At 34.6% G+C, this 14,588-nt stretch overlaps 1 protein-coding gene and 1 long non-coding RNA gene across 2 annotated transcripts; both read right to left on the bottom strand.

Moving 5' to 3' along the window:
* Positions 1-2,032: 2,032 nt before the first annotated feature.
* tmem220 (transmembrane protein 220) lies at positions 2,033-4,857 on the bottom strand. The gene is made up of 6 exons (XM_073857808.1): positions 4,662-4,857; positions 4,486-4,518; positions 4,342-4,402; positions 3,767-3,890; positions 3,569-3,628; positions 2,033-3,445 (listed from the first exon to the last, which is right to left on the bottom strand). Exons 1-6 carry the CDS (start codon positions 4,752-4,754, stop codon positions 3,313-3,315), a joined length of 504 nt encoding a protein of 167 aa, XP_073713909.1. The 5' UTR covers positions 4,755-4,857; the 3' UTR covers positions 2,033-3,312.
* A 4,841-nt stretch (positions 4,858-9,698) lies between these two features.
* On the bottom strand, positions 9,699-13,867 carry LOC141351215 (uncharacterized). The gene is made up of 6 exons (XR_012359451.1): positions 13,606-13,867; positions 11,615-11,761; positions 11,205-11,300; positions 10,944-11,064; positions 10,749-10,863; positions 9,699-10,607 (listed from the first exon to the last, which is right to left on the bottom strand). It is a non-coding gene; the product is annotated as an uncharacterized lncRNA (long non-coding RNA).
* Between the last annotated feature and the right edge of the window lie 721 nt (positions 13,868-14,588).

Here is a 14,588-nt window from a genome sequence, read left to right as displayed (position 1 = left end):
AAGCTGGTGAGGGGTACCATTAAGCAAGACCTCTGTCTTATCACTATTGAGACACACAAAAAGTTTTGGGACATCCATGTTTTTATCTCAGCAATACAGTGTGTTATTAAAGGAAGATCCAAATTTTGATTAGGCTTAGAGTGAATATAAATATGAGTGTCTTCTGCATAAAAGTAATAATTAAGCCCAAGTGATCTTAAAAGCAATCCAAGTGGAAATATGTAAATGTTAAAAAGTAAGGGGGCCTAAGATTGAACCTTGAGGAACACCCATACATACAAAACCAGACCGGAATCCACTCATACATACAAACTGTTGACAATCAGAAAGGTATGATGTAAACCATGTAAAACAGTCCCACCAAAGACAGTTTCAGATGCTTAAGTAACAGATTGTGGTTGACGGTATCAAAAGCTAAGATACAGGAGGATCAAAATAGAAAGAGAACCAGAATGAAACAGAAACCAGACTAAAGCCGTTGGAAAAGATTATTTACTGTGAGATGACTATGTAGCTGCAAAGCCACAAGACGTTCCAGAATTTTTGCAAAAAATGTAGATTTGAAATAATTGTTTAAGTTGACCAAGTTGCCATTATGTTTTTTTTAAGACAGGTATTAAGCAGCAGATTTCAATATTGCTGGTACAACACTAGTATGCAGGGAGTCGTTAACAATGCTGAGGACAGCAGGACACAATGAATCCAAACAAGATTTAAACAAGCTTGTAGGGAGGGAATCAAGTAAGCAAGTAGTAACTTTCATACGCGATACCTCCCTAGTGAGCAGCTCAGAATCGATTTGAGAAAGGGTAGAAAGGGATGTGCCAGAGAAATTAGATGAGCAAAATGTGGAAGAGGAAACAGGTGCAGCATGAATAAGTTTATAAACATTGTCAATTTTAGAACTGAAAAATTAAGAAAATCATTACACAACTGATTTGAGACAAGTAGAGAAGTGCTAACATTAACTTTAAGAAGTTGGTTTATAGTGTGAAAAAGATGTCTAGGATTACTTTGATTGGCAGGGCATTTCCGTGTTCAAGGTCCAGGGTTCCCACGGGTCCTTGAAATTCTTGAAAGTTTGTGAATCTGAGGAAAAGATTCAAGGCCCTGGGAAGTTTTTGAAAATATACATACATGGATACAGATCATTGAAAGTGCTTGAATCTATTTTATGCAAGATGTTTTCTGGAAAAAAAGAGACGTTTTTTGACACATGAAAACGTCTCGGGTTACGTATGTAACTGTTGCTCTCTGAGAAGGGAATGAGACACTGCGTCTCTCTTGCCATACTTCCTGCGTCCCTGTAATGCCGTCATTGGAAATATTTCAGATAGCGATATACTTCCTGGCTCCCGCATCACCCTGTCTTTGTCGTTAAGCCTCACCATTGGTTGAATTTGATATACACATTCAGACGCACTTACCCCTAGTGTCACCGTAGTGACGCAGCGCGAGTTCCCTCGAAAGGGAACTGTAAAAATGTATCTTAAAAGGTAACACGATGAAACCTTGCTCTCACTTGAAATGTGTCACCACATTTAGTCCTTGAATTTGAGGGTATTGGACCTGGAAGTCCTTGAAATGTCCTTGAATTTGTAGTTAACTAAGGTGTGGGAAACCTGAAGGTCAGATATTATATTTCATAAAAGTCTAGTCAAAAAATTGCATAGCATTTTTTGTGCTTTCAAAAAAAAGAGTAAAAACCGAGAATCGAATCGTGACCTTAGAATCGAAAATTTTATCGAACCGAGGATTTGGAGAATCGTGACACCCCTAATAAACACATGTTAGCATGCTAAAATTATTACAATATGAGCAAGAGACTCATCTACACATAATACCTCATTATACCTCACATCAAACCTTACACACAAATTTAAGTACAGACAGGTTCAGTCAAAAAAACCTGTTGTATTAAGTTGTTTCAGTTACATAATTTTGACAATGTGCAAATATATTATATATTTATAACTAGGTAATATACATAAAACATTTGATCAGTACTTTACATTAAACTTACATATAAACAATGTTGATATTAGCTATGAAGTAAGGTGCAACATGAGTATTGACACCAGGGGCGTAGCTAGAATTTTATTTTTGGGGGGTCCCATCTTAAAATGAGGAGCAACTCACATATATGCATAACACCTATAAATAAAACAGTTTTAACACCTGTACACATTTAAAACAGCATATTTACTTCACCATTTCAGCAGAACATAAAGTAGACTCAGATGATGTAGATGGCACATTTTCTCCACCTTGCTCATCTTTCAGTGCTTTTTTGAAAAAGCGTAATATTGTACTTTACGCACCAACTGCCATTGGCACCGAATATTAATGAACTCTCATGCAAAGATGACAGCATGTGTAAATGAGGGGGCCAAGGCCCACCCAGGCCCCCCTCGTGGCTACACCCCTGATTGACACCATCTCATATATCTTTTGAGTTTTAAATGAAACTTCAGTTGTTTGTCTTTTTAAACAGTAAAGTTTGGACATGTTCTGCATTCTTACAATAACCTTACAGGAGAGCAATGAAAATGAAAGCATTCTTGTATCTGTTATAAGAAACTTTGTGTGAATAAAAAAAAGAATTTTTAACTGGAAAAGATGTAGAAGAACAAGCTTAAGATATGTTTTATGATTTAGAAATTTGTCTTTAGGCTTTTATCACATTCTCAAACCAATAGTTCCTGTTACAATGCCTTGCTTTGAAAATGTTTTTTTATACAACCCAGTGAAATGTCCAAGTATACTTAATTCACTTGAAACCACACTCTATCCTGAACCTCCTATGAGTCAATACATTACTGCCTTATGAATTTGTTTAAACAGCATATCAAAGTTTCCACAATCATTTTATCCTATAATGAAGTGTTATCACATCTGCATTTCACATTAAAGCTATCAAAACAGTGAGCACAACCATTGAAACTGACTTTGAATTGCACATGTGTTCAGTGTGAGTGGGTGATTTTCGTAACGTAGGCTCCTCCTGACTGACTGAAGATCAGACATGCTCAGAATCAGAGAATCATGTGAAATCCCTTTCCCTAAAACATAATACACATTGTTTCAGACAACATGATTCAAAATATAATAATCCAAAAAGTTGCTTTCTAAGTTAAATACTGTATGTTTAATTTCTGCATCACTTCAAAAATCTAGCTTTGATCTATAAAGTTTGTAAAGTCATTTTGATTTATAGAGCTCTTTTAAAACACTTTCACAGAGATAATACAGTGCTCAGGTTTTTTTGTTTTGTTTTTGGTCCATATAATGTGATTTATTCAGGGTTAAGGTTTAAATTGCAGTTGTACAGTGTTCAGGCCAATCTGATCTCAGTTCTGTGTTTATGTAGTAATACATCCATGTGATGAATGGAAACACAGTGATTCCCACAGCAGTGAACAGCCTGAGAGAGCCGACAGCGCCCCTACAGGACAAACACATTAATACAGCACATAATACAGCTGAAACTGCATGTGTTTGAATGATAAACTGTTATCATAGATCATAGATGAACATAAAATATACTGTAGATTAAAACTACATTTACCTTCCTGAATGTCTGCACACCAGCAACCAGAAAACTGTTAGCAGAAGTCCAGAAAATTCTCTGAGAGAGATTCAATTACCACAATAAGAGTTTCATTTCAATTATTCCTCAAACACAAACACCACATCAAACCAAGCACATCTTACAAATATTATTCAAGTTTAATATATGAAAACAACTCTGAATGATGAATGTTACCTTCCTTCCTCTTGTTGGAAGATGTTTGTAATTTCCTCTTTATGAAGATTCCAGCCCAGTAAAAACACAAATACAGTGGATACAAGCACATGAAGATCAGCAATTCTACTCCATAATAATGTCTCTGAAAAATAACACAAAACTATGTGACCCTGTTTGTAAAATCTAGACTAATATGTCTCATAATCTAAAAATGAGTTTCGAGCATGGTGTGAGCTCGAGGCCGGGCTTAGTTTTCCCCAAGTAGATTGTGGGATTGATGGCAACATTGGGCAGGAATTTTGTGGAAACTGGTGGTAACGCTTTCTCAAAATCTATATGAATAAGGTCTGGACATGATTTTTGGGGGGAATCACTGGTAGGTGTTTTATTATCTAAATCTCAATGTTAGAAAGCCACGCCCCCTTTGGAGCTAATTTAGCAGTTTCCGGCTCATATTTTAGAGATCTCTGTACTGCAGGTATTTTTGTTTTATTTTACTGCAGGTATGTCTTTGTAGCTGTGACCGACTATGTAATTCCTCCTTCTGTCCACTAGACGGCAGCGTTAACTAACTTTCTTTTCAAACTTCTTACCTGTTATTTGTTGTTGACAGCAAATCAGAAAACACAATCCAGCTGGAATAGCATAAGCAATCTGCATAAATGAAAACAATTTAACTATATGACTCGATTTACATAAGAAATGAGTCATATTTAGAGTAAAAACTGAAGAATTACCATCCACAAAACAGCGTCTGGATCATTTATCTGAAACAACAACGAGATCACGTGCTTATCAGAGAGCATTTAAACAAACACGCAAGTACTGTTAATTATAACTAAGTTACCTTTCATCTTAAATCACTGCTCACATTAACTGTTTATCTGCAGTAAATAAAATCATGATTTATCTGCACGTAAGATGCCAATGCGAAAAACAGAGACATGAATAAATTACAAACTCTCCAGACGATCTGAGAAAACTGAATGATCTTCTTGTTCGTCATTTTAATTCTTGTATATTTACGCTAATAATTTGTGTAAAACTGTTGCAAGCACAGTGAACTTTATAACTGTACGCCTTCCGCATATGACCGGAATGATGCATTGTGGGAAATGTAGTTTAAATACTGTGCGTCAGACACTAGATGACTTTTTTCTTTAATTCTTCGTTTGTTTTTAATCCTGTGGTGTGAAATATGTTAGTATTGTATTTATCTACTTTATTTAAGTTGTACATACGCTGTATTTTGTAGAACTTGTATGAATCTTTACACATATTCAATTTATAAAATGTAACGTATATTTTTCTTCTCTTTTGTAACTTTTACAAAAAATCTGTTTGCAATCTGTTTACAAAATTATATTAATAGTTGCTATTATTATTATTATTATTATTATATTAAAGTAAGATTTTGTCATAGTGTCCATAATAGGAGGGACCCCAGCAATTTTCTGTCAAGATTTCGTTGTTGTGTAAGTAAATAAATGAATTAATGTAGTGATTAAATATTATATTTAAACAAATGTGTTATTATGAACTGAAACAATTCATGATAACAACCAGCAGGTGGCGACAGCTGTCCAATTTTTAACCAGTTTCTTTGTCATTTCCTATAGATCATGTGTGTATGTGCAGTGTTTTTGTCAAATTGAGATTACTGTTATTCTTATAGATCCAGAAATTAATGTGATGAGAATTTGATAATGCAATTCATACTCACTTTATAATTATTACAAATGCAAAGAATATACCCATTTAAAATAAACAGAATAAATGTAATGATCACAAAATAACGTTTTATTTAGATATTTATTATGTAATCAAGATAAGAATGTAATTTGTGTACCAAATACACATTTTCTCTATAATGTACCATGTAATGCATAATGCACCACAAATAAATAATTACCATTATTAAAACCTTTGTTGAATTAAGGCTATACATCCTTGTCTGAGATATTTCTCAGCTAGATATTTCTCTTAAAAGTCGTTTGATGAATAAAGAAACAACATAAATAAGACAGTTGTTGATACACATTGAGTATATAAAGCAATATAATAAATAACATAACTTTGATAATTTTGTCTAGTAAGAGTTTTATTTAACTTTGGCAGATTGGTGTCTAAGCAAATCACAGTTTGAGACATGTATGGCCCATTTCAATTTGCTAAATTATTGCTGCCAGTGACAAGCAGTTACAAGTCTGTGTCTAAAATTAGATTTGTGAATAAGGCTTTTTTGTTAGAATAAAATTGAAGTTTGTCCTCTAGTTATATTTACATTTATGCATTTGGCAGATGCTTTTATCCAAAGCGACTTGCATTGCATTACATTTTTATTAGTATGTGTGTTCCCTGGGTTCAAACCCATAACTATTTGCACTGCCAATGCAATGCTTTAGCACTGAGCAATACAGGAGCAGCTATATAAAGCATTATTATAGAGATAGCTCATCATTTTGAAAACAATATGTTCAATTGAGCTTGAAGGTTACAAAATAGAGCTTGAAAACTGATTTACTATAAACTAAAGGAAAGTATAAGCTTGGTTATTTGTTTTAACTTTGGATAAATTAAGAATTTATCAAATAATTTATATTCTCATTCCACAAAACAAGATAATTGTGCTTTTTCGGATTTAAGAAAACTAACTGGATGCTTGCTTTGTCTAAAGTTTATTTAGTTTAAGCAGATGAAATATTCTCTTGTAGGTCCTGGATGTGTTTGTGGATTTCAGGAGAAGATTGTTTGTTTGTTTGTTTGTTTGATATCATAAACACACAAGATGCTGAAAGTTCAGCTGTGTCTTGTGAGGCGTTTACATTTGTGTTATCCGAGCTTCCCGGATTCTTGTGGACACCTGGGATTGAGTGCATGGATGAGTGTAGCGCAGGAGGGCAGCGGTTTAAGTTTCAAAGGCAGCTGTGTTTTCAATTCCTTCTGCAGAACTTCAATGAGAAATAAAATGTAAACATGAGCTTTATTTCCTGTGGAGGGCACCTATCAGGAAACACAGGAAATACATTCTGTATTTTCGAGCTTACATAAGTCAGAAACCAGATATACACCTTTTTTATATGCAAAATTGAGGAAATGAAACAAAAATAGATTGTCAAGAAAGAGTACTGCTCACACTGCAAAAAATGACTTCCTTACTTACATATTACATATTTTTGTCTTGTTTTCAGCACGTATAATAAAAATATAACTCCAGATGACTGCAAAAAAGCAAAAGGACCCAAAAAGAAAAGTCTAGTTTTTAGACAAAAAAACACCCCACCCATAAACACGCAACAATGTCGGTTAGTAGACACACCCCTTACTGCTGATTGGCTACAAGTGTGTTTTGGTACTCGGCCCAATTCCCTTTTCCAAAGTGTTTCTCAAAAATCATGCACCCCGCCTTTAAGAATTTTTTGAAATTTTTACTGACAAGACAAAAATACTAAGAAATTCATGTTTGCAGTGCAATTCACTTTCATACCTCTAGAAATGGCTTTTTTACTTATGTTTCATTTAAGTATTGAAATATTTTTAAAAAATATTTTTTGAGAGGAATAAAATTAAAATGTCTGTTTCTAAAGCTCTATAACATCAGTAACATAGCTCAGATCTTGTTTGTTTGTTTTTTACAGATGTTGTCAGTTTAGTTTTCTTTGAGCAGTTGTTGAAATTATTTCTTTAGTTGAAAAATGAAAAATGATTTTCAAATTTTTTTTGCCTTTTTTCGGTAAAAAACGAGAATTCTTAAATTAAGATGCTTTTTCTTGATGAGCAAAACGACCCAAGAAAATAAGTCTAGTTTTAAGAGCAAAACTATCAAATTTAAGGGATTTTGTGTATAAAACAAGCAAAAAAAACTTCCAATGGGGTAAGCTAATTTTTCTTGAATTTTTCTGGAATTTAGTGTTTGAGAAAAATGTTCAAGATTTTTTTGCTTACCCCATTGGCATATTTTTTTGCTTGTTTTCAGTAAACTTTTTCTTAACGCGCAAAAATTTTTTTTTTTCTTGAAAATCATTTTTTGCAGTGTATAATGGTGAACATGTCAAATAATCAGTGTTGGGCAGTACCTAAAACAAGCAAAAATATCCTTCAATGAGGTGAGAAAAAAAAATCTAGAATAAGTTAACTTTTTTCTTAAACCTTTAATTTAAGAAAAATGATCTCACCCCATTGGCAGATAATTTTGCCTGTTTTAAGCACAAATTGACTTAAATGGTATAATTTTTGGCTAAAAACTAGATTTTTTTCTTAGTTATTTTGGTCATCAAAAAACACATCTTCATTTAAGATTTTTTTAGATATATCTACTGAAAACAAGACAAAAATACTAAGTAAGAAAGTCATTTTTGCAATGTGTGCATCACGCTTCATGTAAAAATAAGTGCCTGCTGCAGACGCGTCTAAAAGGTTTATGATAAAAGAGACGCTCGCAGATACTCGCTGAATCTCATGTGTAATCAGAGTTTACTGTTAAGTGAGTGTCTTGCATGTATTTTGTGAACGAGAGCGTTTCTTTTATCATAAACTCTTTCGACGCATGTGCAGCAGGCACCTACCCTGACAAGACACATGATGCACATGCTTCACATGACGCAACAAACACATATTTCGAATTCGCGGCCCTCAGAAGAGAAGTCAACGGCCGCCAATGAGTTTAAGCCAATTGTACTCTTTATATACTTCTAACTTTCATCGATTTACAGATTGCCAAAATTACCCAATTACCAATTTTTTGAGTGTTATGGAAAAGTAATGCAACTGGTAGTGTAACTGATTGGCTGGGAGTAATAAGTAAATGAGTAGTAAAATATAAATAAGTAACTAGCCTAACACTGCAAATAATACATCATTACAGTTCACAAACAGGAATAGTTTGTCCCTGTGTCTGTTTTTATCATTTTGACATATTTTTATTAGTTTTTAGTAAATCGTTTCTAACATTTCTTTGGCTTTCATTGGATTTTCTGATCCATATCACAATAACATTGGTCATTCTGTCATGTTAAGCTGTGTCACTTTCAAACATGATCTGTCTGTCTGTATCTGTCTAACACTATGAGAAACTAATGCATTTTGATCTTAAGGTTGAGATATAAACACACTTACAGATAAAAGCAGTATGTAAAAGCATCGATCATTCACGAGATGAACTTTTTTTGTATAGACATTATCTGATATAAATACCATTAAGATGTTTTTTGAGTAACATATGTGTCAGTATCACACACCAGGATGCTGTGGTTTGTCTGGATGAAGATGATGATGATGGTGTGTGCTGGTCCTGTGTGCAGCCGATGATTCTTTTGTATGAATGATACAGGACTCTGCATCTGTATGCAGCACCTTTACTTCAAATATGAACCGGCCCTGGTCCTGAAATACATGGAGATCCTTTAAAAGTTGAAGGGTTTTTCTCAGGAATATATCAGCCAGTTCAAACCAGCCTGACTCAGTCAAATGTCAGATCTCTTGCAAACACATCTCTCCTCTCTCAGCTTTCTCTCTTTCTTGTGTGTTGCACGTTGGTCATCTTGTATCAGACTTGACAGTGTTATTAAATATTTCAGAAGGCTCGGTCGGCCTCCCAGAATCCCCTCGGAGAGTCTCAGATGTTTGAAGAAGATTTCCTCTTGTTATTGTTTGGAAGATGTTGCATCATTTTCATATGGCTTCTCTTTCGCGACGCTTGCGTCTGGCTGTCTGGAGATATTGAAGGAGAAAAACAAGGGTGTTATAACTCTAAAACAACATTTTTCAGGCCAAGGACCCCTTAATGGGTAGAGATGAGTGACCCTATTACATGTATTAAATTATTATTAACCTATTAATGCATAAACTTCATTTTAAAAAGAAATGCATTCAAACAGTATTTGGAGGACCCCTAGTAACACTACCACGGACCCCCTGTTAAAACCCATGCATACACAGCAAAATCACTGGTGTTAAAATAACACCCACGGTGTCAAATTTAACACCGGCAAAGTGTGTATATGTGTCCACACTACACTGTGTTAATTTAGTCAAAAGTGTAGTCTTAATTTAACAACACCCATTATATGTTAATTCAACACTCAATATTGTTAAATTTTACACTTTGTTCAACACTATTCATTGTTGTTTCCACACTACACTGGTGTTGGCACACAAATACAGTGTTAAAAATTAACACTCCTAATTTAAAGTCAACACCAGTGTAATGTGAATTCAACAATGTTAAGTGTTAAAATACTGATTAATAGCCACTTTTTTTGCTAATGGGTTGTTTCTATAAAAGACAAATGACAAGAAATATTGCAAAACCTCTTTTTATTAAAGTACATCACATTTAATATTTACATTGATACACGCAACACTTTGCATTTAACACTGCTTATTTAAATACCTCAGCTACAATTAGAAACAGAACACAGTATGGAATAATGAAAGTTATCTTATACCACAGCGCAGTGACATGAAAACCACTTATTATAAGGTCTTTAATAAATCAAATGAGAGTTAAAAAAAATTAGCCACCCTACCCTACTTGAATATTAAAATACACTGCAATTACCTTACTGGCAGGCAGAAATGCTTATCCTTCACAATACTAAAGATTTTTCCATAACAAAACAGACATTTCAATTCAAAAGACTTTTCATTTTTCTTAAATACGTTCCAACCTGGTATTTAGTTCTGTAGTTGTTTTACTCATGATGTAGTGGAAGGCTGCATCAGTGGTCTTCATCATGCAGGGAATGGCTTTTTGGTCCAGAATGATGCAAAAACTCTGGATGAAACTTCTGTTCCCAACGCAGAGCAGGCAGGGCTGTGCTGATCCATCCCCCTCAAAGCATGGATTGATGCTCATCACCTAAGAGTGTTTTAAAAGAGTGTATTTGATGAATGTATTTGATGTGTATTTATGAACTTGTATGCATTTACATGGGGTGAACAATGCAAGCAAACTAACTGCTGAATAAACAACTAGAACAAAATACCAAAAAAAACTTACACAGCACAATCAGTAGCTTCAGTTGCACATTGACCCTCTCCAGTCTTTCCTCCTTTCACAAATGAAGGCAAGAGGTGAATGAGTCAGGGAAGAGCTGCCACATCACTGTCCTATCCTAGCAAAACAGAATTTAAACACCATGAGTATACAGTTAAACTTTAAAACCGTAAAAGCAGCAAACCCATGTACACTTACCATATTTAAACTATTGTTGACCAGACAGAGGGTCATCCATATCTTCATCAGGATGTAGTCTGCAATTATCCTTTAATTGTTGTATGTTGGCTATTTTGCAATACATCACCTCAGCATATTTCTGCAGATTTTCAAAGACAAAAAGAGTCAAGAAAATACCAAAAAGGGTGCAGTTTTAACCGTTATTTGAATCAAAATCATCTCAGTATAACAAATCATGTTAGAGACAGTGTACAGTATTAATGTACTGTGTGTGCTCACATAACTAGTAGTAAGCTCTTATCCTCCAAACTGGGTTAAGGAATAACAGTTCAGAATTCATGGGTATGCCGTATTCAAATATAGTCTGGTAGGGTCCTATCACAAAAAAATGACAATAAAGACTCTGAAAACTCAACATTCTTTTTATATTAAAAACAGCACTCAAGACAATATGAATCTTCATTTATACATTTTCAAATTAGTAATCAATTTGATTGCCATTTAATATGATATCAATAGCAAAACGATGAATGAGAAGATAATATATTTTTATTAAAGTTGGCAGCAGGTCATGTGACTTTCTTGCCAGATTAATAACCATAATATGTACAAAACTATACAAAAAAGATTGGTTAACTGTTCAGTTATGTTAAATAAAATGATTTATATGTATAAATATATAAACTTACCTTCTGTAATGAATTTATATAAGTATTAGCAGTCGTTTCTCATTGGAAGTCATCCATGTCAGGTCTTCTTTAATAAACTGCCCTTAAAAACAGCATCTCTTCTGAATGATTTTAAGCACTCAGTGTGTACTTTCACCAAACTAGCATCTATAACAGGGGTCTCAAACTCAAATTGGCTTGGGGCCATTTCTGAGATTGACATTTAATCGGAGGGCCGCAGAGCTATTTTAAGGTTAAAAAAGTACAATATTTCTGTAAATTGACTGATAAAATTCTATTATTTAATGTATAATAAAAGCAGTGTTTTTTTTAAAATATACATTATTTTATGTAAGTAAATGATTTCTTAACCTTCTCTTTATAAAAAATTACCATCAGTAAGGGTTTGTGTTTTGATTTATTTTGGATTGTTTACAGTCATAGTATTGACTTTATTATGTTCCATCTTTGTTATTCCACAGTTTTAATGAATTTGCTATTTTATGTGGAAAAATATGAATAAGGAAAAGTGATCCTAAAACTTCTGAATGGGTAGTCAATGTTAAGCTAGTTAAACAGAATAAAATATATAATACTGCTAGGTGTAATTGCATAGCAAGCTACATAATAATATATTATACTTCATTAATATATAGCAGTATACATACTTTTATCCTCTGTATGTTTCTCCTCATCTTTCCTCTTTTAATCTGGGCACTTTGATGGCAATTTTTCTTATCTGTAGTTTGTGTGTTGCATTCTCTGCCTCATATTATGCGGTGTCTCCATTAGAAGCTGTGGCTTCTTGATGTGAGCCCCACCGCAGCTCTTCTCTGAGTAACAGCTGATATTCACCCGGAAGTAACAAATCTTCTCTGGACAAACACTACAAAGTCCCAAACAGATTAACTGATCGGATGGTGAAAATGATATGATTGACGCGAGGTTCAGATGAGGAATTAAAGTCCGATCACGCATTCCGTTATCCTCGCAATCACGGAGCGCGCGCGGCTCATGGCTGCGTAGCAACCATGTAGCAACGGGTGACGCGCCCCACGCCACGGAACGCAACTTCCGCTCCCGAGCACTTTAGAAAGTAAGAAACGCCTTGACTCGTTTTAACGCGCGTTGTTAGACGCGACATGTGAACGAACCCTTAAACGTTTAAATTAAAAATTGAATAAATATGAAACAAAGTGAATAAAAATCTTTCTGCGGGCCAGATTATGTTATATTGTTGAAAGGTGCCGCGGGCCGCAGAGAGGGGGAGGGCGGGCCGCAAATGGCCCGCGGGCCGGGAGTTTGAGACCACTGATCTATAATGACAGAAAAACAAATGTTCGCCATACACGTTTTACACTTTCGTATGTATTTGCCATTTGCATCTGTCTGACATCTGCGCCACGAAAAGCTTACAACACACAATGCATCCAATCCAGCAATATACAAATGATGATATATAGTGAGGTTTTGGTAAAATGAATGGTTGGTTTGGTGATATTTCCCCTGTTTGCATACATCTTTGAAAAACACATGGCAATGCGGTTGCGGTTTTCTCCGTGTTTTTCAGTAATTTGAATAATTAACCGATATCCGTGCACTCACGTGCATGTAAACGACCTCGTTAACTCACGGTATCTAGCCTATATGATTACCTCATAACGAGCATCATATGGTGAATAAACGAGCTTTCATTAAACTTAATTTCATACCTTCAATTTGTAGTGCATGTCGCGTTTTATCATGGTTCAATCAATTCTTTCATTTATATCTCCTGTTAATATTATCCTACTTGGTTCAAACTTTTAGCTAGCAGTTTAACTTTATACTAAACTAACAAGGGAACAACGTAACACAAGGTAGCTCTGATTAAACTGAACCAAATAACGAACAAAGGGGAAATAAAATGGGAAAAATATCTTATTTAGGTTTTTTGGCATATGGCTGCGTAGAGTCAGACAGAGAAATAACAGTTTAATTTAGCTAAACCAAGTGAATATTATGAGATTTACCTGCTCTCTTCAGTCCTCCTTTGAAAGAAAATGGCGGTAAAATCCCTGACAGGAAATGTTTAGTGGAGGCGTGGCTTGATTTACACCGCTCAGAGTGAAATCTGATAACACCCTTGTTTTACACTGACACTGTCGTGGATATAACACTGGCCTAGCAATGGCAGTGTTATTTTATTACCAGATAGTGTTAAAACAGCATCAACACTGTGTATTTAACACCATCCCTGAAAATTTAACACTGGTGATTTTGCTGTGTAAATGCTGTTTCAATCCAGCCTTTTATATTCCCTTCTTATGACCAAATTTTAAGGCAACATGCCATTTATTCTAGTCTGAAAAGTATCCATATGCTACTAATGTAATAAATCATTGACTATATAAACCAATTGTTGTGTATGTTACACATTTTTATGCATTAATATTAAGAATTATGCAAAACACTAACATCAGTCTGTGTTGTGTCTCATACATAATAATTTGCCTAACAGTGTTGAATAATAAGTTAGTTTGGTACAGTGCTGTGATTAGGTTGAGAGTGAATGATGTACTCACGGGTTGACGCGGTTGATGAACATCCGTTTCAGCAGAAGAGCGATGGTGCTCAGAACCATGATGGTAGTGCACGTCTTCACTGTTATAATGTCATAAACATAATATTCAACACATTCTCATGGCCTACAGAATCTCTCTCTCTCTCTTTCTTTCTTTGTGTGAGCTGCACGTGAATGAGATTATGTGAGAGGATTAAGGCTAATCTCATCTGTGTGAGATGTTTAGGGGCTTGAAACTGTCACCAAATCAAATTTTTACATTTATGCATTTAGCAGATGATTTTATCTAAAGTAACTTTAAAATATTTCACCTGAAAGCTTAATCTCAGTTTGGCTGGTTGCTAAGATGTTGCTATGGTATTACTGTAGTTGCTGTGGTGTTATAAGTGGATGCTGGGATGTTGCAATAGTGTTGTGGGAAATTGCTGTATT

This window comes from Misgurnus anguillicaudatus, chromosome 19 (genome assembly GCF_027580225.2).
Source record: "Misgurnus anguillicaudatus chromosome 19, ASM2758022v2, whole genome shotgun sequence".
Classification (NCBI taxonomy): domain Eukaryota; kingdom Metazoa; phylum Chordata; class Actinopteri; order Cypriniformes; family Cobitidae; genus Misgurnus; species Misgurnus anguillicaudatus.
This window is presented reverse-complemented; position numbering and strand designations above follow the sequence as displayed.